This window comes from Rhinolophus sinicus, linkage group LG01, assembly GCF_036562045.2.
Source record: "Rhinolophus sinicus isolate RSC01 linkage group LG01, ASM3656204v1, whole genome shotgun sequence".
Taxonomy (NCBI): Eukaryota; Metazoa; Chordata; class Mammalia; order Chiroptera; family Rhinolophidae; genus Rhinolophus; species Rhinolophus sinicus.
In genome coordinates this window covers 48,785,554-48,806,834 of record NC_133751.1, presented here as the reverse complement: position 1 = coordinate 48,806,834, position 21,281 = coordinate 48,785,554, and the positions used below count along the sequence as shown (strand labels likewise).

The 21,281-nt window shown below is 41.9% G+C and overlaps 1 protein-coding gene across 1 annotated transcript in view; it reads left to right on the top strand.

Annotated features, from left to right (window-relative positions):
• The window catches only part of LG01H3orf70 (linkage group 01 C3orf70 homolog), a 51,600-nt gene extending 33,500 nt beyond the window's left edge, over window positions 1-18,100 (top strand). The window contains exon 2 of the mRNA XM_019735833.2: window positions 13,203-18,100. Coding sequence (XP_019591392.1) covers window positions 13,203-13,759 — 557 coding nt within the window. The 3' untranslated portion in view covers window positions 13,760-18,100. The remainder of the gene's footprint in view (window positions 1-13,202) is intronic.
• The last annotated feature ends 3,181 nt before the right edge of the window (window positions 18,101-21,281 follow it).

Below are 21,281 nucleotides of genomic sequence, written 5' to 3'. Positions count from 1 at the left end.
GGCAGTTGTGTCCGAGGCTCTAGGGAAAACACTGTACTGTAGTGTGGCAGCCACCACGCTCTGCTCTCATTCATTAAGCGACTGAAGGTTACTCCCACCCTACCCTGAATCTTTTCAGTCTGGAATTAAGATTATGTTGGTCGGTTACCAAGGCTGGTTCTCAATTTTTTTCCTCCTTGTTTTTTCAGGGAAAGCACTTTTAGTTTCATACTTTTATATGTCATTCTTTTGGAAGAGAACACTCAAGGGTATTCAGTAAGCTCTCTTTGTTTTTCTTAGTTATTTTTGACATTAATTATTGAGATAGAAATATTCAAGTAGCAAAGACAATGTTCATTTAAAAATAGGTTTTAGGATGCATTCTTCTAAAATCCTCCCCTATTATTATTTAACTTAATTGTCAGTTTGTCCAATTTTTAACTTCTAAAGAATTATTAGTATTTTAACATATAACATTTCGTATCTATTAGTCTAAGTTCCAAATATATAATCTACTTAATTTCTTAATATAATGCGTGTATTTTCTCAGTAGACAAATCAGGCAAGTACCACCTACAGGAAATCCCACACCTTCACCTCGGTCATTGAATCTGTGTGAGTCCAATCAAGAGATGGAAACCACGCAGTGGATTACAGAGAGGAACTTTAATGTAAAGTATTATTACCCTCTAAGAAATAAGTGACTCTAAGATGTAATGAAACACTGTATGGTTCCCTAGGGCTGAGGGAGAATACTCAGGAAGGACACAGGTGGAAGGAGGTCCCCTCTCCCAATGCTGGGGTTCAGACCTTGTTGGAGAAAGTGTAGTTCAGCCCACAGGATAGCAGAGAAGTCTGCTGCTTTGCCCTGGCTGTGCTGGTCCGCAGTTGCTTGACAAGCAGGAAGCAGCCCTCTGAGGGAGGATGGGCAACCCGCAGATAAAGGTGTGGGTGTATAGCAGGGCAGAAGCTTGGGTGGGCAGCAGGGCGTGACGTAGGCAGAAGGCTTTCGGAGGCTGATTTCCGCGTGGAGAGGGCCACGGAACAGTTATCACCAGGCCAAGATTGCAGGGTTGCCCAGAAACCACATATTCTGGGTGCACGGTTGGGGCAGAGCTCTGACGGGTTTCCTTATTTATCCCTTAACCCTTCACACGCGTCCCAAGCAGCAGGAGAGCCTCTTTCTCCCGCAGTGTCCCTCGAGTGAGAAATGTCTCTTTACTGAGAAAACTTAGTGTCATGCTCCCTGCATGGTTAAAGGAATTCTATCTGCTATGGCAGAACATATATTGAAGGGAAAATTTGCAGTTGAGAGGCAATAAACTGGTAACTAGCACATTTATAGTTTCATTGTAATCTGGACCCTTTTTTTCCTCTTTACTGTTTAGTGTCAACCGCCGAGTGACTCCCTCAGTACATTTCCCAACCCAGTCATTGTGAGGAAGAGGTGGTCCAAGGACAAAGCCCCCTCTCTCAGCCTCCTCGCCCCATTCAGGAGTTAAATGCATGATAGTGAAGTAGAGATGCTATCTCGCTGTCAACACTAAATGTGTTCCTCTTAACCCTAACTCTTTGGATTCTCTCAGTGGCACTGATTTTGAAATTGGCAGGCCTAACCCCAGGTCCAAGAGACGTGAGAGGTAATTATTCCAATTGCTTAAAGAATAAAATGATGAATATATTTTCTTATTATATTGGGAGATATAAATTCTTACATATAAATATGAATAATTTGATTTTAAATTGTATTTCATTAATATTTAGAATGTGTTATTATTGATTAATAAAAAAGTGATTCATCAAAAAGAGTTCTAGAATGCCATGTTGGTTTGTATACATTTGAAAATGAGGTTCTTGAACCATGGACTGGCATGGTTTCCTGCAAAAATAACTTTTACCAAAGATATATTTTTAAAAATTCTGTAAACATCAGCTGAGTCCCTACTGAGCCCCTGTGCTAAGCACAGATGCTTCAGATGCTTCAAGAGCTTATTTTTCTTAGATCAGGTTGACTGGTTAGCGTCTTTTCCTTGTGAATTTCTGAACTTTTCATCCCCAGATCAATAGATAAATGTGACAGATGCCTTACACGGTTTCCTTTAGCCTTAGTCTGTCAGGAATATCTGTCCACTGAGTTAACGGCGGCTGATAACTTCCTTGGCATCTGTAGAACTGTGCAGCTGTGTCTAGTGGAATGGCAGCACACTGCGCCCGACTCGTCACGTTCTGGTCTCTACTTGTGCTGCCTTCCATAGGGAGTTTCTTTGTTCTCAGATTTTCTCTAATTGCAGTTTTAGAAATCTGTTGTCCAATCTGGTAACTCAACTCATGCACTATTGATTTTTGCAGAGAAAAGCAGGAGGCTGAGATGGGCTCATAAAATGCCCATCAGGTCAAGGCTTGTGATAAAGAAATCAAAGGTAATGACTGTCATCGTCCTCCTCCTCCTCCTCATCCATCTTTAGATAAAAAAGGGGTGGTTCTCATACAGCTTCCTCACCTTGTAATGATCCATAATCAGCCACTTTCCCATTTATGTATCTTTCCCTCCATCAAGCTGCTCTTTTGGTGTTTTCCTGTGCTGCGGAGTGCAGACACTTAAAACATACTGGTTGAGTCTCTGCTCTGTCAGCAGCCATCTTTCCTTTCTGAACATATGGTTTTCATGTTTCATCTCACCCTCAGTGACCCATCCTTAGGAGAGGACTCCCTCAGCTATCCCTTTTCTAACCAATTACTGTATTAAAACCAGCTCTGCAGAAAAGCTCCTGGTGGGTAAGTGGGACTTTCCAGATTGAGTGGAAAAAGGTAGATATATTCGCTGCATGAAATCCTTATTTGGCCACTTAAAAGGAACTGCAGAGCTGAGAGAGTTCTTATTCTCTGCCTTTTTTCCCCCCCCAGCCAGACTTACTTATCAGGATGTTTCTGAATTCTCTGGCCCTAGAAGGGGCTTTCCCAACTGGAATTTTCCATGTCTACAAGTTCAAGGAGTTCCGTTGTGCCAGTTTATTCAGCAGAGTGGCCCTAATGTATCCAGTCTCCCAAGGCAAGGGAAGGGTGTTGCTTCTTTCCGGAGTATCTGGGTGTTGAGACTGGTCTCAGTGACAGGAGAATGCTCTGCTCCTGTCCGGCAGGTCACCCCGCCACCCCTCAGACAGCCCACACTTCTCCCACCTCTGGATTTGTGGACACGCCATGCCGCTGCACGTTCTCTTGCCCCCGTCTCAGCTCTTCTTCAGTTAGCATCCCACGCTTTCTGTGGAGCTTTTTCTAAGCCCTTGCAGCCCTCCTTTTCTCTGAGCTCCTACACTCTCCGTAGTGTATACCGCACAGCATAACACTTGTGGTGTTCATGGAGTTTGTGTGACCCAGGCTGGATTGTAGGAGGGATGCATTTTATATCTTTTCTCGTTCCCCCTAGTTGTTCATTGGTAGTTATTAAAATACACAAGGGTTGTTTCATATATTGTTCCCTTAAACCAGAAGACTTGGCTTCAAGTAGGACTAAACATGGCTTTAAAAAGTAGAGAGAGAGGCTTCATGATCGCTCTCTTCAGATTGGGTGCTGTAAATTGGCAAGTGTGGCGAACGCCTTCTCTATTGTTGGTTCATGACACTTTTAGAGTCGTTATTTGTAAGGCAGGCCTCACTGTACCAGCCGCCCAGACTCGAGGTCGTCAGCATGTGGACGCAGCAGGGCGGACTGTAGAAGCCTGTTGGTGAAGGGCTCCTGCTCAGTACGGTTTGCTCCGTGGCGCTTTCTTCTACCTTCTCCATTCCTACTCTCATCTATTTGAGGAAGTCCAGACCGGAGCGGGAGGGGTGGTAACCTGATTGCTGAAGTCTGTTTAGTGTTTCAGATTCGGTTTAGCTGTGCCCGACACACTGTGAGAGGAACAGGCAGAAATGGAAGTGAGTGGAAAAGCAAAGCTCGTCATGTCACCTTCCCCTAAAACTGCAATGGCATTCTACTGTGTAAGATGGCCTCTGGGCCCTGCAACGTCTGGCCTCCACTCCCTCATCTTTTACCGTTTTCCCTCTGGCTCATCATTGCCAGCCGCTCTGGCTCTTCCCCTTCGTGGCTTGTTTAGCTCCCACTCGGTCCTGAGCAACATGTACCACACATTGTCACTTTCTCAGGGATGTCATTCCTGACACCTCTCCCCCCACTCCACCCCCGCCCAAATCACACATTCCACGTGCAGTTTCTAATCATTGATGTTGCTGTTTCTCCCTATCACTTTTTGCCTGTTGTTCTTGATGGTTTGTAATTACGCACTTTTTGTGTGAGTATTGGTTCAGCTATTTGTCCCCTCCGCGAGTGGAAGCTCAGTAAGGGTGGGGAGGCTGTCTGTCTGCTTGTTGTTTTGACCCCATGTCCCTACGTTAATTAAGACTCAGTAAATGTTAGTTTGAAAAGGGATGAAAGCAGGTTGTAGGGCTTGGGGGTCGGTGATGAAGGCAGGCCGGCCGAGAACTGTGGTCAGAGAGACGTTTCTGGGCTCCGCGGAGGCAGTAAGATGAGTGCCTCACGGCCTCTGGAGACTCAGGACTGGGAGTCATGGGCTTGGCAGGGCCAGCCCGCTGGCTTTCTGGAAAGCCCCTGAGTGGCTTGCAGACCTCCAGGCAGCCCTCCCGTGTGTAAGTAACAGCAGCAATAGAATGTTTACAGTGTGCCACACATTGAGTTAGTGCTTTAAAAGGTAGATATCACTAACCACCTTTACCCTGTGGAAACGGAAAACACAGGGATATTAACAATTTGATAAAGGTCAAAAACCTAATAAGTAAGTAGCAGAGTTGAGATTCAAATCCAGGTGCATTTGACTCTCCACTGCTTGCCCTGAACCCCCAAATCTGCACCTTCCAGGAGCGGCTCTGGGGTTTCTGTCTCTGCCTAGTCACGCTACATCAGGATGTGATGCTTGGAAATCCATAGGCGCCTCCTCTGAACCCACATTCCTTCTCTTTTCCGTCCATCCGCACCTCTTTCCCATAGTCTCTAAGATCCTTTTGCCGTCTCGGTAATTGTCAGTGGGTCACCGTTATCACCAAAACAAGAGCACGTGGGCCTTGTCCAGCCTCCAGCTTCTTCACAAACTATCCTCTGCTCTCTTGGTGGACTCTTTGAACCCCAAATGCCAAACATTCCTGCTCTGAAACAGGTCTAGAGCCGTTCTAATTTGTCTGCACTCCACAGGTCCATATCTTTTGATAGTCATATGAAATCCTCCAGGGAAGCCTAGAATCCTATTCCACTGCTTGGTGAATAAATACCCTTGTATATGTTCTTATAGTTTTACTCAGCTTTTATTTGTTTTTACTTTATTTTTTATCTTCTTCTCGCAGTTTGACTGGAAGCTCCTTGAAGCATGACTACATATTATATTTCTTTTTATTTCCCCATGGCATCTGATTTAGTAGGATAAACATGGTAGATGTTCAATAAATATTTGGTACATGAGTAAATAAACCGTGCTTCTAGTTTTCTGTCTCACTAGGGTTTTGCTTTATATTAATATGTTTCACTGCACTAAAGAAGGTTATACAATTTGAAAAACAAAGAAACTAGGATCTTGCATACATTTATGATTGGGGACTTCAACACATTGGACTATATATGAACTATAACGTTCTCATAGATAGAAGTACAAAAATATTGGCATATTGACTGCCAGTGGAAGCCGCAAAAATACTGGTTATACCCTGTTTCCCCGAAAATAAGACCTAGCCGGACCACCAGCTCTAATGCATCTTTTGGAGCAAAAATTAGTATAAGACCCGGTCTTATTTTACTATAAGACCGGGTCTTATATTATATAATCTTTTTTATTATATAATATAATTATTATATAATATAATATAACCTTATATTATATAAGAACTTAACATAAGACCATAAGGGTCTTATGTTAATTTTTGCTCCAAAAGACTCATTAGAGCTGATGGTCTGGCTAGGTCTTATTTTCGGGGAAACACAGTAATAAATGTTTTTTTGTTTTTAGTTTGTGATATGCTACTCAATTTAGTAAATAATGCACACTGCAGAAACAGCTGAATAACCACATTTAACATTACTTTTAATATAATGAATGCCCTTGGTAATAAAATAAACATAACTGTGATTCACTATATAAAATCAAAGAACTGAACTGTGGATGCAATTTCCCTTAGGCCACTCAGTTTTTTTTCCAGTAGATTTACCTTTTTAATTATATTTTGCTTAGGCTAATTTTAAAATTACTTTGCATTTCCTGGCAGCAGGGTACTTTATGTGTCATGGGGACACACATTTAACAGTCATAAAACTATCTGTAAAAGCAAAAAGCATATTTCCCCCCAAAGGATCTTTTTTAAGAATTAAAATGCACAACTGATCCTTAAAAAAAAAAGTTTAAAAAGTCACTTAAAAAACTTAAAAAAAAAGTTTAAGTCACTTACCCCAGCATACAGCTTATTTTCCACATTGGTTTGGGTCTTTTTCTCTTCCTTTTGTGCTCTACAATCAAAAGAAAGAAACTCCTTCAAGGAAATATATCTGCTATGTAGTTACACTATGTTACAAATTGGAATTTCAGCTGAAGTTAATGGCAGAAAATGTCAGCGTAAATTAAGAGCATTATCTAAACGTTATTAATGAAGTAATGAGTATCCTTGTGAAGCAAGAACACAAGATATCACAAGGTCTGGGTCCTAGAACTGACTCCTATCTTGTTAAATGAGCTTGAGAAAGTAATTAACTCTTCTGTTCCTTTTTTTTTTTTTTTTTTTAACCAAAGAACTAGGATGAGAACATAAATCTTTTTTAGTGTCTCACAAGGCGTTGTGAAACTCCAAAGGGGAAGAACAATCAGAAAAATTATGAACCAAGACTTTAAAAGAATAGTGGAAGTTACTCATTTAGTGGTTTTGATTGATCTTTAGTTGAGAAACAGCTGAAAGTGTTGAATCAGGTTCCCTGAAACAAGATGTATGAAATTCATTTTTACTTACTGAACACAGTTGGGTTTTGTGATCTTAGTGTTGTAAAATCAGTTTCATTGCTAAGAAAGTGATTTCAGCTCCTTTGGAAAGGTCTCCAGATAAATTAATGGGTTTCTGAAGTTTATTTTAAATGTTATTTTTTAAATTGGTGCTAAGTAGTGTAATGAGATTAGTCTTCATGTTGCTATGGGTGAGTTTTGTGAGTGAATGAGTCATTAGCAAACTAAGATTCTGTTTTATAGGAATATTTTAAGAACAAGCTAAGAATGTGTATAATTTCTTAAGAAAAGGAACTAGGGCTCCTTGGAGAAATGGCTGATTCCTGGACTGGGGCAAGGGGAAGTACAAGATAAGCCAGTAACATCTTACGGTGCCAGAAAGTCTTCAAAAAAGGACAGGGGCGTGTTGAAAGGGTGCCTGTGCTGACTTGAAGAAGCTCCCGAGAGCTAAGTCTGGGACAATTTGAGCAACAAAATAAATAATGATAATAATGGATCACACTACATATAATAGAATAAACTTCTATGAGTCAATGCTTAAATAAATAAATAATTGAATAAATAAAAAGAGGGAGAAGGAGCAGCTCTTGCTTACACAGAAGTCTGATTGATGAATATAGAAGGAATGATGGAAGTAGAAAATCAGTGTTTGGTAAACACCAGAGTAATGATTGTTGCAGACCAGTTGCACATATGCATGCTAAAATTAGCAGGTGAAAGTATGGTGAGAAAAGGACATTTGCATAGTTTCAAAATATCTCTTCCCAAGATAATAATTTCAGAGAGAAAAATACTAACTTTACAGTGGAGAAACTTAGGTATTGCATTAAACAAGTGTTCAAATTTAACATCATCTGTAACGAGATATAGCAATAGCATATACTTCTTGATAAAATACACTGAAAAGGGTATTATATCACTTCTGTGGGTTTTTTCTTACTGTTTTAAATTGTATATTTTATTTTGAAAAAATTATATTAATATGTAGTTTTTTGAGGTATAATTGACATACACCATTATATTAGTTTCAGGTGTACAACATAATGATTTGTCATTTGTATGTTGCAAAATGATCACCATAATAAGTCTAGTTAACATCTGCCTCCATACATAGTTACAGATTATTTTTCTTGTGATGAGAGCTTGTAGAATTTACTCTTAGCAACTTTCAAATGCAATACAGTATTATTAACGATAATTGCCATGCTGTACATTACATCTCATGACTTATTTATTTTATAATTGGAAGTTTGTACCTTTTGACTCCCTTTACCCATTCCGTCCAACCTCTACCCTCTACCTCTGGCAGCCACCAATCTGTTCTCTATCTATGAGCTTGGCTTTTTTTTTTTTTTTAGATTTCACATATAAGTGAGATCATATGGTATCTGTCTTTCTCTGAGTTATTTCGCTTAGCATAATGCCCTCAAGATCCATGCATGTTGTCACAAATGGCAATATTTCGTCATTTTTTATGGCTGAATAATATTGCATTGTGTATACATATCACATTTTCTTTATCCATTTATTCATCGATGTTACACTTCGGTTGTTTGTGTATCTTGGATATTGTAAATAATGGTGCAAGGAACATAGGGGGTGCATATATCTTTTTGAATTTGTGTTTTCATTTTCTTCGGATAAATACCCAGAAGTGGAGTTGCTGGGTCATAAGATAGTTCTATTTTTAATTATTTGAGTAACCTCCATACTGTTTTCCATAGTGGCTGCACCAATTTACATTCCCACCGAAGTGCATTAACAAAATGTAGAGAGGTCCCATGTATTTTTACCTACTTTCCCCCAATGACAACTATAGTTGCAAAATAATAGTATAGTATCATAACAAAGATACAGTAAAGTTACAGCCATTTCCATCATTACAAGGCTCCCTCATGTTACCCTGTATAGCCACACCCCTTTAAAAATTGGATTTGTTGTTGAGTTAATTATGCTAATTAATTTTTTTAATTTAGAAAATTGTGGTAAAATGCACATAACATAAAATTTACCATCATAACCATTTTTAAGTGTACAGTTCAGTGGTATCAACTACATTCATATTGTTGTGCAGTGATCACCACCATCCATCTCCAGAACTGTTTCATCCTGCAAAACTGAAACGCTGTACCCATTAAACAACTCCTTATTCCCTCTTATCCGCTACCCCCTGGAAATACCATTCTACTTTCTGTCTCTTTGAATTTGACTACTCTAGGTGCCTCCCATAAGTGGAATCATAGAGTATTTGTCTTTTTGTGACTGGCTTATTTCACTTAGCATAATGTCTTCAAGTTTCATCAGTGTTGTAGTATGGATTTCCTTATGCTTTAAGGCTGAATAATACTCCACTGTGTGTATATATAGATATAGATATAGATATAGATATAGATATAGATATAGATATAGATATAGATATATATCTCACATCTTGTTCATCCATTCATTGGGGACACTTGTGTGGCTTCCCCCTTTTGGCTGTTGTGAGTTGTGACTAATGCTGCTGTGAACAGGGTGTACAGCTATCTCTTCGAGACCTGCTTTCCGATCTTTCGGGCATATACCCAGAAGTGGAATTGCTGATCATATTGTATCTAGATTCTCCTTTTACTCTCTGTTTACTTTGCTCTTCTCCAAGCCCTGACTCTCTGTTGAGTGTCTTGTCCTTTTAGAGATTGAAGTTTTAAAAGTTCTCATGCATTTATTTCTTTAAGTAATGTAGCAAATCCTTAATTAAGAAGATTGGTAAGAGAATAGAGTATACCAGTTTATTGAATTTCCTGGCTGAGTGACCAGAAACCCCTTTGTTTCAATCCTTGCTATTGCAGAAGTGTGTTAGTTCATTTTATTCTCTTAATAAGTACAGTAGAGTGGACATAACTGCCTCTCTGATAATTCAGGATCTTGTGATGCTTCAGGGCTGTGAATCCATTGTGAACATGGATTCACAGCGCAGTGTACAGATAGGAGTGATTGGGGATTGGGACAACGTACTAACCCTCTGCATTGTTTATAAAACTAAATCCATGTTAGGACTTTGTTTTATTATTAATGTGCTTATAAGGAAATCAGACGACACAGTATTGTATAATAATATTTGAAAGATGTTTACTAAACCTTCCTACCTGGCCATCTTTACTATTTTTTTCTTCTCTGCCTTCTTTCTTGCATCTGTATCCCACATCACCAGATGATGAGCTGTGTCCTAGCTCTGAGTAAGCACATTTACTGTGATTCCCCGGAAATAAGACCCAGCCGGACCATCTACTCTAATGCATCTTTTGGAGCAAAAATTAAAAAATTATTACATTATATATATATAATATAAGACTGAGTCTTATATCAATTTTTGCTCCAAAGGATGCATTAGAACAGATGGTCTGGCTGGGTCTTATTTTCGGGGAAACACGGTAGGAAGTATAACTTGTGTAGAAGGAAATGGAATCTAGAATGCAGTATTCATTTTCCTCTCCCAGCTGCATTTCTTCATCTTTTACTAAGCTTCAAGGAAGAAAACTAGAGCTTTGGAGAAGAGAGGATTAGAGAAAGAAAGAGATAGAAGAACCGAGAAGAAGAGAAAAGGCAAAGAATTGAATTACGAAGAAACACAAAGGAGGGACAGGAAGAGACAGCGGCGTGAGGGGTTAAGTGAGAGCAGAGGTCGTTAGAGAAGTCCCAAAGTCAGGCTTTACCTCCTTAAATTCATGTTTGGACTAAATAAAACCCTGACCTCTCTGGGTCTGAGGATCAGTGGCCAGGAACCTCTTCCTGTGGCTGTGATAAGTAGGTAACTAAACCGGAGGTCGCTTGGGCTAGAATGAACTTATTTAGCCTCCTGCAACAAGCACTGCTTGAGTGCCCACCATCCACGGCCTCCTGAACTCAATGACCACGGGTCCACTAGTCAAGAATAGAAAAGACCACACCTCCATTCCAGATGTTTTGTTCACCACCCTGTGGACAGAATGGAGTAGTCCTCCACGTTCTCCAAGTCCGTTCTCTGTCCTCTGTCTGCACATGTCTTTCTCTAACCCTGGGGCAGGTGGCTTGGAGGGTCTGCCTGGTTTCCCTTCAGCTGGTAAGCCCATACCAACGTAATGCTTGGAGGCAGAGGACCTACCATGCCAAACCGTTAGGTTTTACCTGATTAGAACTTTGCCTGACAAGGAGTAGTACCCTCTTTTACAGGAAACAGAGAAATGAAGATACCTGACATGTTTTAAACCTAGTTTCCCAGGCAGGTAGGACAGGTTCTTCTTACTTGTATTTTTATCAGACCATAGGGTTTACATGACATATGTCTAGGCTTGGAAGCAGACCTGGGAACCCAAGGCTTAATAGTTTTAAGTGTACCTTTTCCATGTGTTATTCAAGAATGAAGCTGAATACAGTTTTTTTTTATATTAGTTTCAGTTGTACAAAACAATGTAATAGTTAGACATTGACACCCTCACAAAGTGATAACCCCCCCACCCCCCACTACTACCCCTCTGACATCGTACGCAGCTGTTACAATTCCATTGACTCTATTCCCTATGCTGTACTCCACAGAAGCTGAATATGTTTTAAGGTAATTTAGTTACAAAGAAATTATGGCAATTAAGGCTACTTTTTTGTACAGAAGTCAAAAAGAGAAGTAAAAATTATAGGCAGGCTTGATTAATGTCTAATAGATTACTAACGTTGCACTGTTTGTGGCTTGTTCGCTGCTCACATTTCTGATCTGGAATTGCTGTTCTGCTTAATGAACTTATTTAAACAATCTAAGGTAGTTTTCATTATAAATGTGATTCCTATCCTAGACTTTTCAGTCTGACCAAGAAATGAGACACACAGGAGCAGGTGCCATGCGCAGTGAGTGATCTGCTTACAGAGACGCTCAGGAGGATATCACAAATCACTGATGCTCACCCCGGGTGATTTTGCCCCCCCAGGATGTATGTGACAATGTCTGGAGACATTTTCGATTGTCATACCTGGGGAGGAGGTGCTACTGGCATGGAGTGGGTAGAGGGCAAGGAAGCTGCTAAACATCACCCAGTTCCTAGGAAGCCCCTACAACAAAGAATTGTCTGGTCCAAAATGCCAGGAGTGCTGAGGTTGCAAAACCCTGTCCTAAACACAGGCAGAAGACATGGTACAGGCTGAGGCATCAACTACATTACGAAAAACCCGAGATACCCAGCTCGGGGTTTTTTAGGTTTTCTTTTTTTCCTTCCATGTTTCTATTTTGAAATCTTTTTAGATTCACAGACTGAGTAATTTTCATCTCTTTCTCTATTTCCTTAGCACTTGGTACATGGGAGGTTTTGTGAGATGTTGAGTGAAGTCAAAGCAAAGGAAAAAGACACATCAGGAACAGATCCATGTAGGTTTCACTTCCATGTAAACTATGTGAGAAACACCGAGGGTTGAGAGCAGAGGGGACGGTTTGGAGCTAAGCTTCTTGGTTTCTTAGACACATCCAGTGGGTCACCCCCTGCACTCTTCTGTGCCTTTGCTTCTGCTTGGTTTATGTTGCGTATGCCAGTGGAGCTGGTGTCTGGGAGAACGGCCCCTATTCAGGCCACCCACGAACTTTGGTCTTGAAAGAGATCATTTCACACCCTCCATCTTGCTTACCCAGGCCATGGAAGGTGACCAGCTCAGTCCAATAGGCCATCACCTATTAAGTGTGTGTGTGTGTGTGTGTGTGTGTGTGTGTGTGTGTGTTGACTAAAACATGGAAACCTAAAAAGTCAGTGTTCCGTAATCCTGATAATAAATTGGTAGGTATTTCTCCAGTTTGTAAATGCATATATTAGTAACCTATAATTATTAAAGATAAAAATGGAAATTATAATTTTATTATATAGTATACTATTTTACCACTTGTGTTTTTACTATACTATATCATGGACATTCTTGACTCTATCTAGTATGAGGGGTAAATCATTTAAAGTTGTCTCCAAAATAAGGATCATTGTCTCCACCCACCTACTTCAGAGGCATTAGAAAGACTCAAATACAAATGAAGGTTTGTAAAGTGTGTTGTTTCTTAGATGAAAATACCATGACGTTATATACCATGCTCTGTTTTTAATTGATTCTGTGGTATGATTCTATTCCTAGTTTCTTTTGAGATGTGATTGAAATAATGTTAAGGGCATTCTGAGTCCTCAGAAACCATTCTGGCTGCGTTACTGCAGTTGGTGCCGTACTCTTAGATTTTGACTGCCTTTGTTGTGTTCCCCACAGGCAAATACGTGTATCAGCCCATGACTCCTGTGGAACAGCTTCCGAGCACGGAGATTCCCGCGAAGCCCCGGGAGCCCACCAACACCATTCAGATCTCCGTCTCCCTCACTGAACACTTTCTGAAATTTGCATCTGTCTTCCAGCCTCCCCTCCCGCCTGATTCACCAAGGTACTGTATGATCTCAGACCTCTTTATCGACAACTATCAGGTGAAATGTATTAATGGGAAGATGTGTTACGTGCAGAAGCAGCCAGCACCACATTCCCACAAAATGAGTCCTGAGGAGGTCTCTGCACACGATGCCTTAATTTCAAAAGAGAGCAATACACCAAAAATAGATCACTGCTCTTCTCCCTCAAGTTCTGAGGACTCCGGAATCAACGCGATCGGGGCTCACTATGTGGAATCGTGTGATGAGGACACAGAAGAAGGAGCAGAACTGAGTTCAGAGGAAGATTACAGTCCAGAGAGCAGCTGGGAACCAGACGAGTGCACCCTTCTCTCCCCGTCGCAGTCTGACCTGGAGGTGATTGAAACGATAGAAACCACCGTGTGAGTCGGGCAGGAAGCCGCACCTTCTGCTCCACACCGAGCTTTCCTACTTTTGTCTGATGGATCCTTTGCCCAGCGCAGTTGGTATTTTCTAATCTGTCTCTAACAATAGCAGTTCAATGGTCTGCTGATGAGCTTCATTCTCAAATTTGTCTTATAACTAAGATTTTCTTTTTCTTATAAATGGTTTTCTTTTGTATCTTGACTCACTTTCTGTGTAGCATCTGGTGTCATCCATTGTGGTGCAGCCTTAATTTCATGGGGAACTTTGCCAACGGTAATGTGATGAGCACAGAGTGTCGTGGGTCAGGGCGAGGAGCGACCCAGAGTGAAGGAGACAGTGTTTCCTAAATCGCCAGTTCTTCACAGGAAACTCCTTAGCATTCCTCTTGGCAGGCTGCTAGTCCCAGATGGGTGAGGGGAACGGAGCGTGCACTGGTAGATGCCACTGTGTCCCTTTCCCCTTCTCCCCACCATCTGCATGGGTCTGGGCCAGTGTTGCCTGGCTTACTTCTAGGAAGGTACCAGAGGCCAGCCCAGCCTCTAGTTATGGCCAGTTACGGCACAACCCTCCATGAGTTGGGGCTGAGCTAGACCTTCGTTTAAGAGGAGATGACATCTTCAGTTTCATGCCCAATCCAGCTTTAGCTGAGTGCCTACACTTTGCAGGGCGCTCTGGGGATATAGAATGAATAAGACCTGACTCCCTACATGAAGGGACCCACAGTCCAATAGGGGAGATAACACATGCAAGTAACAGTACCCAGCATGCTCTGGGAACCCACAGAAGGAGAGATGTACTTGGCTTTTACCTGGGGAATGCATTGCAGTATTTGAGCTGGTCTCTTAGGGAGTTCCCCCAACATTTTCCTGCTCTTCTTAATTGTTCTTCAAATCTGGGGAAAACTTTTAGGAAGTTATATAGATATTATGTTTAGGAGGCAGCCACATCTGATGTCTTAAGAAAAAAAACCATAATAGTTTTAGTTAGCATGGAAATGCTAAAGACAGCAGTCCTTTAGGGATTAGGAATGAATCTAATAGGTTTGAATAATTCTGCTTCATTTGGTTGTATGAAGCATTAGAATGGCTTAGGTGAAAAATGGATTAGAATTCAGTATGATGCATGGGCTTTTTTTATGCAAATGCAAAAGCAGTTGAAACAGTTCCCTGCTGAGTCAGAAGAAAATATTTTGTGTAATATTCACTTGACTACAGTAATATTCACGATCTGTTATACATGTTCTCTTTTCTCACACATGCAGAATAGTGCATAATGCTTTCTTATTTAGATCTCTTCAGAATTCTCCTCCTCATCTCTGTTTATACCAGGTGTGTTCTTGTGTGAGTTGGTTATCTGCCATTTCTCCACATCTGCTCTCTGTGAGGCATTATTAAGAATCCAGGACATTTAAAATATGGCCTAATGCAAGTAGAACTATCAAAGTTGGAGACAGAGAACTATTTCTTATATCCTGACTATCCATGAGTGCACTCTTGTGGCATTATCTTGTGCTCTGTCAGCATTAGGGCATCTCTTCTGTGTCACATTAGTTTGTGTTTTAAGAAATAGAGAGAGGCCTGTTGTGTTCTTCCCTGAGGCCTCCATTTGGCTTCTTTCACAAATCTCTCTAGGCAGAATCTCCTTTCCTAGTTGTATGTGTAGTTCAAGCGGCTAGAACACTTTGTTGGGTTTAGGTGCCCAAAACATCCATGGGGTTTAGAAAGCAGTGCATGTATATTCTTTTGAGAGCAACATTAGTTGAAACTGTCTACACTAGATGAAAATGTAGCATCAAGTTCCCGCTTACTGAAATGGAAGGACTCAACAAGTGAAACCAGTAGGTGGTGAGAGGAGCTCCAGGAACAGCAGGGCACAGCGGAGGGCAGGTGAGGCGGGGGTGCAGAGAGGGCCTCCGCCACCGGCCTGGCCCACCTAACCCGGGTGGTTTGGGGACAGACACCTGATGAGCCCTGCCTCAGGTTCTCAGTGCCTGCCTGATTGAGTGGCTAGCGGAAGGCACGCTCAGAGGCCGTCAGTCAGCTGCTGGGCACTCAGGGCTCACAGCACCACCTGGGCCGAGTCTGTCTGCACCTACACCCGTGGGAGGCTTACTGTATCCCCCGTGGGCATACGGAGGGTCCGCTTTCTCTACGCCGTTCCTGTTAGTTCTCTAACCTGGGCCCACATTCCTGCCCCTTAACTAATGGGAGTCAACCACCAGGTCTCAAAAGCCATGCAAATACGTGGTCACAGGGCCACGTTTCTGAAGCTGGCTGTGTCAGGGTTGGGCCCTTTGTTAATAATACCTGTGACTTTGCCTAGGTTCCTGTTTTTTAAACCCTTGAACTGCCATTCAGATTAGCCACGATTTTCATGGAATTTTTGGATTTAATAATGTTGATATCACTTTAAATATTTGCACAATCTCTTTATAATTAAAAATTCACTAAGCTTCACTTACTGTGATATATTTTATACAATTGGAGATGTTCCATTGGATTCTAAGTATCAGATGCTCCTGGATCTCAAAACAACCTTTTCTAAATAAGCACAAGCAAGAATTTCTTTTGTCCTAGCACTGTTAATACTTCTCTAGAAAATCATATATGATTGAACCAGAATTCGTTTCTTTATGCTTGCATTCCAAAAACAACAGATAAGTATATAAAAATGTGTAGTTTCAATTTAAATTCTAGGGCTGTTCTGTTCTATATTGTATACAAGAATTTCTCTGTAATCCTGATATTATATTGCTCATTTCTATAAGCATATTTATAGGCACTTTAGAAAATGTGTAAGCTGCAACATGTATTATAGATATTGGACACAGTCATGTTACGTAGCCTTTGGTTGATACTTGTACACTGAGAGATATGAAAGCTTTATCATTTGGACCTGTGGTGTGCTCACGTGGAGGAGAGGGTTGGGCTGTGTGGATGGAGACGCTGCTCTCTTGGGCTTTGATAGAAACCTGGCACCTTTCCTACTTTTTGAAAGTTGGTGTAAAAGCTATTAGGTGGGAGATAAAAAATAAGTACTGCATGGAATTTAGCTTTCTTATCTAAGATTTATTTTAGAATTTTCAGGTTTCAAATGTGCTCATAACTTTTCTGAGAAATGACAAACCAATTAAAATGCCTTGTGGATATAACTAATTGGTACATTAACAAATAAGGCTTTATAATCAAATCTAGGTTATTTCTTTACCTTGTCATTTTCAAGATTTGAAAAGAGAATTTGAGGACTAACCCTGGGAAGGGAAAACCTGTAGTTCAAGGTAGTATAGTACTACACAAAATAAAACGACCAAAACAAGAACCAAACTGTGAAGGTGTCCTGACATATCTTTTGGATTTGATCTAGGATTTGATTCTGTCTTGGGGATGGTAGTTTTATTGCTTAACCTTCATTTCCTGGCCTGTTTGAAACGTCATAATTCTTTTGGAACTGATCATGACAAACTCCTTTTATGCACATGTCTCTATTTGGGTAGTAAGATGCAACCAGATAATTTAGAAAGCTGTCAAAATATCAAGATACGTTTGGCGGTATAAATACTACTAGGCAAGAAAAAAAACAGCATAAGTTAAAACAATATTTATACAGTCAGCTCTCAATTTTTCCATCTTGTTTGCAAAATTTTATTGAAACGTTTTGGCGTTTTACATGAAGAAAACAAAATTTTAACAGTTTTCTTTCTTATTCTGCTCTCCAGAGGAAGTATGAGTCAGAATTAAGGAGACCAGTTGTATTTTAGGCTTTTTAGAAAGTAGATGTGATTGTGTCTCTTCCCACTGAGGAGGGGCGGGGAAAGAAGTGGGAGTTCTCTTTTATCAGTACTGTCATTCTAGGGATTCAGTATTTCTCACATCCAAACAAGTACAATGACATTTCTCAAAGTTAATTTTGGAATAATTTACCTTTTAAAAATGTTATGTCGCTGTTCCCTTTCATTATTGCGGATAATTGAGAGTTGACTGTATTAGGAAAGGGCCATGTTTCTATTAGCGCTTTGAGTTCTTTTTCTATTAAGATTGAAGCAGTGCTCTCTTAATAGACTTGTTTGAACAGGTCTGAAAGCAAATCATCACTAGAGGTTTTAATATTGAGCTTCCATATCACTGTGTCATACACTTTTTAAGGCTGTTCATACCTTTCAATGTGCACTTACTGTGCTATTTTTTAAACCTATTTTAAAGTTTTAAGCATAATGTTGACCATTCTGTAATTTCCTAAAATGATATTCTGTTTTCCTATAGAAATTTTCCTTTATGTATCACACTTTAGGAAAATACTACCTTGTAAAATAAATGTGACTTTTTTCTTTTGTACCAGCACAAATTTGGTATTTTGGAGTTTGGAATATTTCCTCCCTGCAATCCCTCCTTCAGAGAGGTTCTGTCTGATTTTAAAAAACACAATGTGAACTGAATAAAACAAAAACTCACATTTGTAAAATGTGAAACACTTACACTGAGTGCTCACCTTGTGCCAGGAAATGAGCAGGTTACATCCTTACCCATTTAAACTTGACAAAAGCTTGATGCCGCGCAGGTAAGTGTCATTATCCATAATATACAATCATGGTCACCCATCAGGGTAACTCCCAGAACCCTTTGTAATAAGAACTTTTTTGTTGGCTACATTAGGTTTATACAAATAAAACTTACATCCCCCCACAAACAGTACTTATTTCCCACAAAGCCACAAGCTTTGTATTTGGTTCATACATGCCATGTAAGGGCTAAGCACAGGTCCCTGGGGTGCAGTCACCCGGTCACCGAGGTCCAGGGCCCACACCTCAGTCTGGTAAATCCAGGAGCTCAATTTTTACATTCAGCACACCCAGAGAAGAATAACTTCTGGGATTGGCTTCTATTGAGTAACCTCAATGGGGACTGCTAAATACATTCTTTTATTAGTAATAGTAATCAGATCAGTTAGTAGTAGTAATTTTAGTTCAATAGCTACCTTACTGGTTTCTGTGAGTAATCTTCACAGCCACCCTCCGAGGGAGATTTCAGCATCCCCATTTCACAAGCCAGGGAAAGAACTTAGGAAGTAAACATTTTTGCCCCAAGTGGCACAGGGGGTAAGCAGTGGGAGTCAGGATTTAAACCCAGTCACTTTGGCTCTAGAGCTCACGGAGCTCGGGCCCTTTGCTGGTGTTGTCCACCCTTATAGGGCCCTTCCCACCCTCACGGCACTTGGAGGCTGAGTCAGGAGGCTGCTTGGTGCACCTGGGAGGGCAGCAGCAGCTGTGCCACTGCGTCCTTCACCCAGCAAACCTCCCCACCGGCAGGTGGCTGCTCTCCAGGCAGTGGGACGGACACCCACAGGCTTCCTTCGTCTCTGCCCCTTGTCTGCCTCACACAGACCTCTCCCCAACACACACACATACACACACGCACGCGCACACACACACACACACACACACACCATCTATCTTTTGACAAATATCTCAATGCTTTTATTAGACCATTGCTTCTTCCATGTTTAATCACATTTTGACCAGCATTCAAGGCTACCTCTTTCTGTCTTCACAAAAGATAATTTGTATTTTAAAGTGACTTCTGCATCCAGCTAATCTCATCTACTCTGTGTGCATTCTACTAATTTAACTCTAGATAATTGTATTGCCAAGTTCTAGAAGGCATTTCATTGTAGCCTCTTACAAGTGCTGACTACACACACTTTACTTCTGCAATAAACCTTAATTTAGCCTCTCATCCTCATTACAGTGCAACCAGTGGGAGCTGGTACTGCCTTTAACCCTTGGTGTGCCAGCCCAGTTGTGTGCTGCCATAGCGCTGTGGGTAAGACAGGAACTCGGGACTCAGGTTTGCCACGGCCGGGTCAAGGAGCAGCAACTGGAGGACAGATGGAATCCTTCAGGAGCCAGGCAGACATGGGAATGTGAGGGAGGTACAAGTGAAAAGCAAGGCAAAGGAAATATGTGTAGACATTAATGGTGATTTTCTGTTTGCTTTTTTGAATTTTCCTAGTTTTCTAAAATGAATTGATATTACTTTTAAATTCTGAAGGAAACCCAGTAAGTTATGCTGAAGATGATGAGTCCTGGACAGTGAGTGCAGGTGGAGCCTGACTTTCCTGGGCACGTGGGTGGAAGTGGAGGGCACACACGTCCGGCAGCATCTCACCCGCGCATGTGCCTGCTGGTCGAGGCTAAAGGCTGGACTGGGCAGTGTGGGCCCTGGAACTAACTCGCTTCCGCTGAGGAGTGACCCCATTCCAGATTTCCAACCGTGGCAGGAAAGTTCTTAGGCCAGTGGGTTGGAGAGAGAGGAGAGGATTTGTTTGTTGTCTTTCTTCGTCCCCAGCCTGAAGCTTTGCATGCCAATTTGGAGACGGGAGGTGAGAAAGCTTGGGCTCTGGTGGGACATCTTAGCCCCCGTGACACCTAGCCTGTCACGTAGTGTGAAACCCCAGATGATTTTTCCCAAGAAACAGATCTAGAGCGTCACTGCAAGATGATGACAGAAAGTGCAGCATCGTGGATCAGCAAAGCACCGCACATCTGGACAGGGACTTACAAGCATTTTCCCAGGTGTCACCTTACCTGCCGTATCCAGTGACGCTGTGTGGTAGATGGGGTAGGATAATTTTGAGAGTTTGCGGCTGAAGCAACCAAGAGCTAAGGTGACCATACAGCCAGGTGAGTCAGTCGTACATGGCGGGTGAGCAGCAGGGCCAGAGCGCCAAAGTTCCTCTGATTCTACGTCCCGCAGGTGTTACTCAGCTCGTTGAGCCTGTGCAGTCAAACCCTGCCCTGCCCTGCTCCGGCTTCTCCTCGCCCTCACCTGTCTGTCTCCACCCACAGTGAGGCCCCGAGGCTGACTCTTGCACTCCCAGGCCCATCCCAGACTGGGACCAGCCCGGCTCTCGGTGGGAGCATCGAGGAGCCATAGCTCAGCCCTCTGGGCACCACCTGATGTAACCCTTGTTGCCAAGTCACTCTGGCTTTGTGCCCAGCCTGGCTTGACCTGGACCTGGGACCGCTTGAGTGCTGGTTATACAGGTGTGTTCACTTTGTGAATTAATCCAGCTGTGTGCACAGGGTTTGTGAACATTTCTACCCATAAAAAGTTTACCTGAAAAAGACAGTGACTTCAAAGAAAAGATGGCAATACCTGTTCTGTTCTAAGCGCTGCGCTAAGGAGGACATGGAGCGGACAGAGCATAATCCTGACCTTGGGAGTAATGGAGGCAGGAAAACACCCAGGAGTGGACATAAGGTGAGACAAACTGCCTTTTTTCTCGGGGAGCTGGGGAAGGTTTCACAGAGTATCAGGTATGGAGGATGCTGGTGGCAGAAGCATGGCCACAGACACCCCGAGAGGAGGGGCTGCTGGGGGGAAGCTCTGATGACGGGGGCTGCCCTCTGGGGCCTGCAGTCTGCCCGGCAGCCCAGAGGACGGCACATCAGGAGGCCTTTCCGGCAGCTCTGGGCACATCACAGGCATCCGACTCTAGAGATGCGCCTTTGGAAAAACATTTTCAG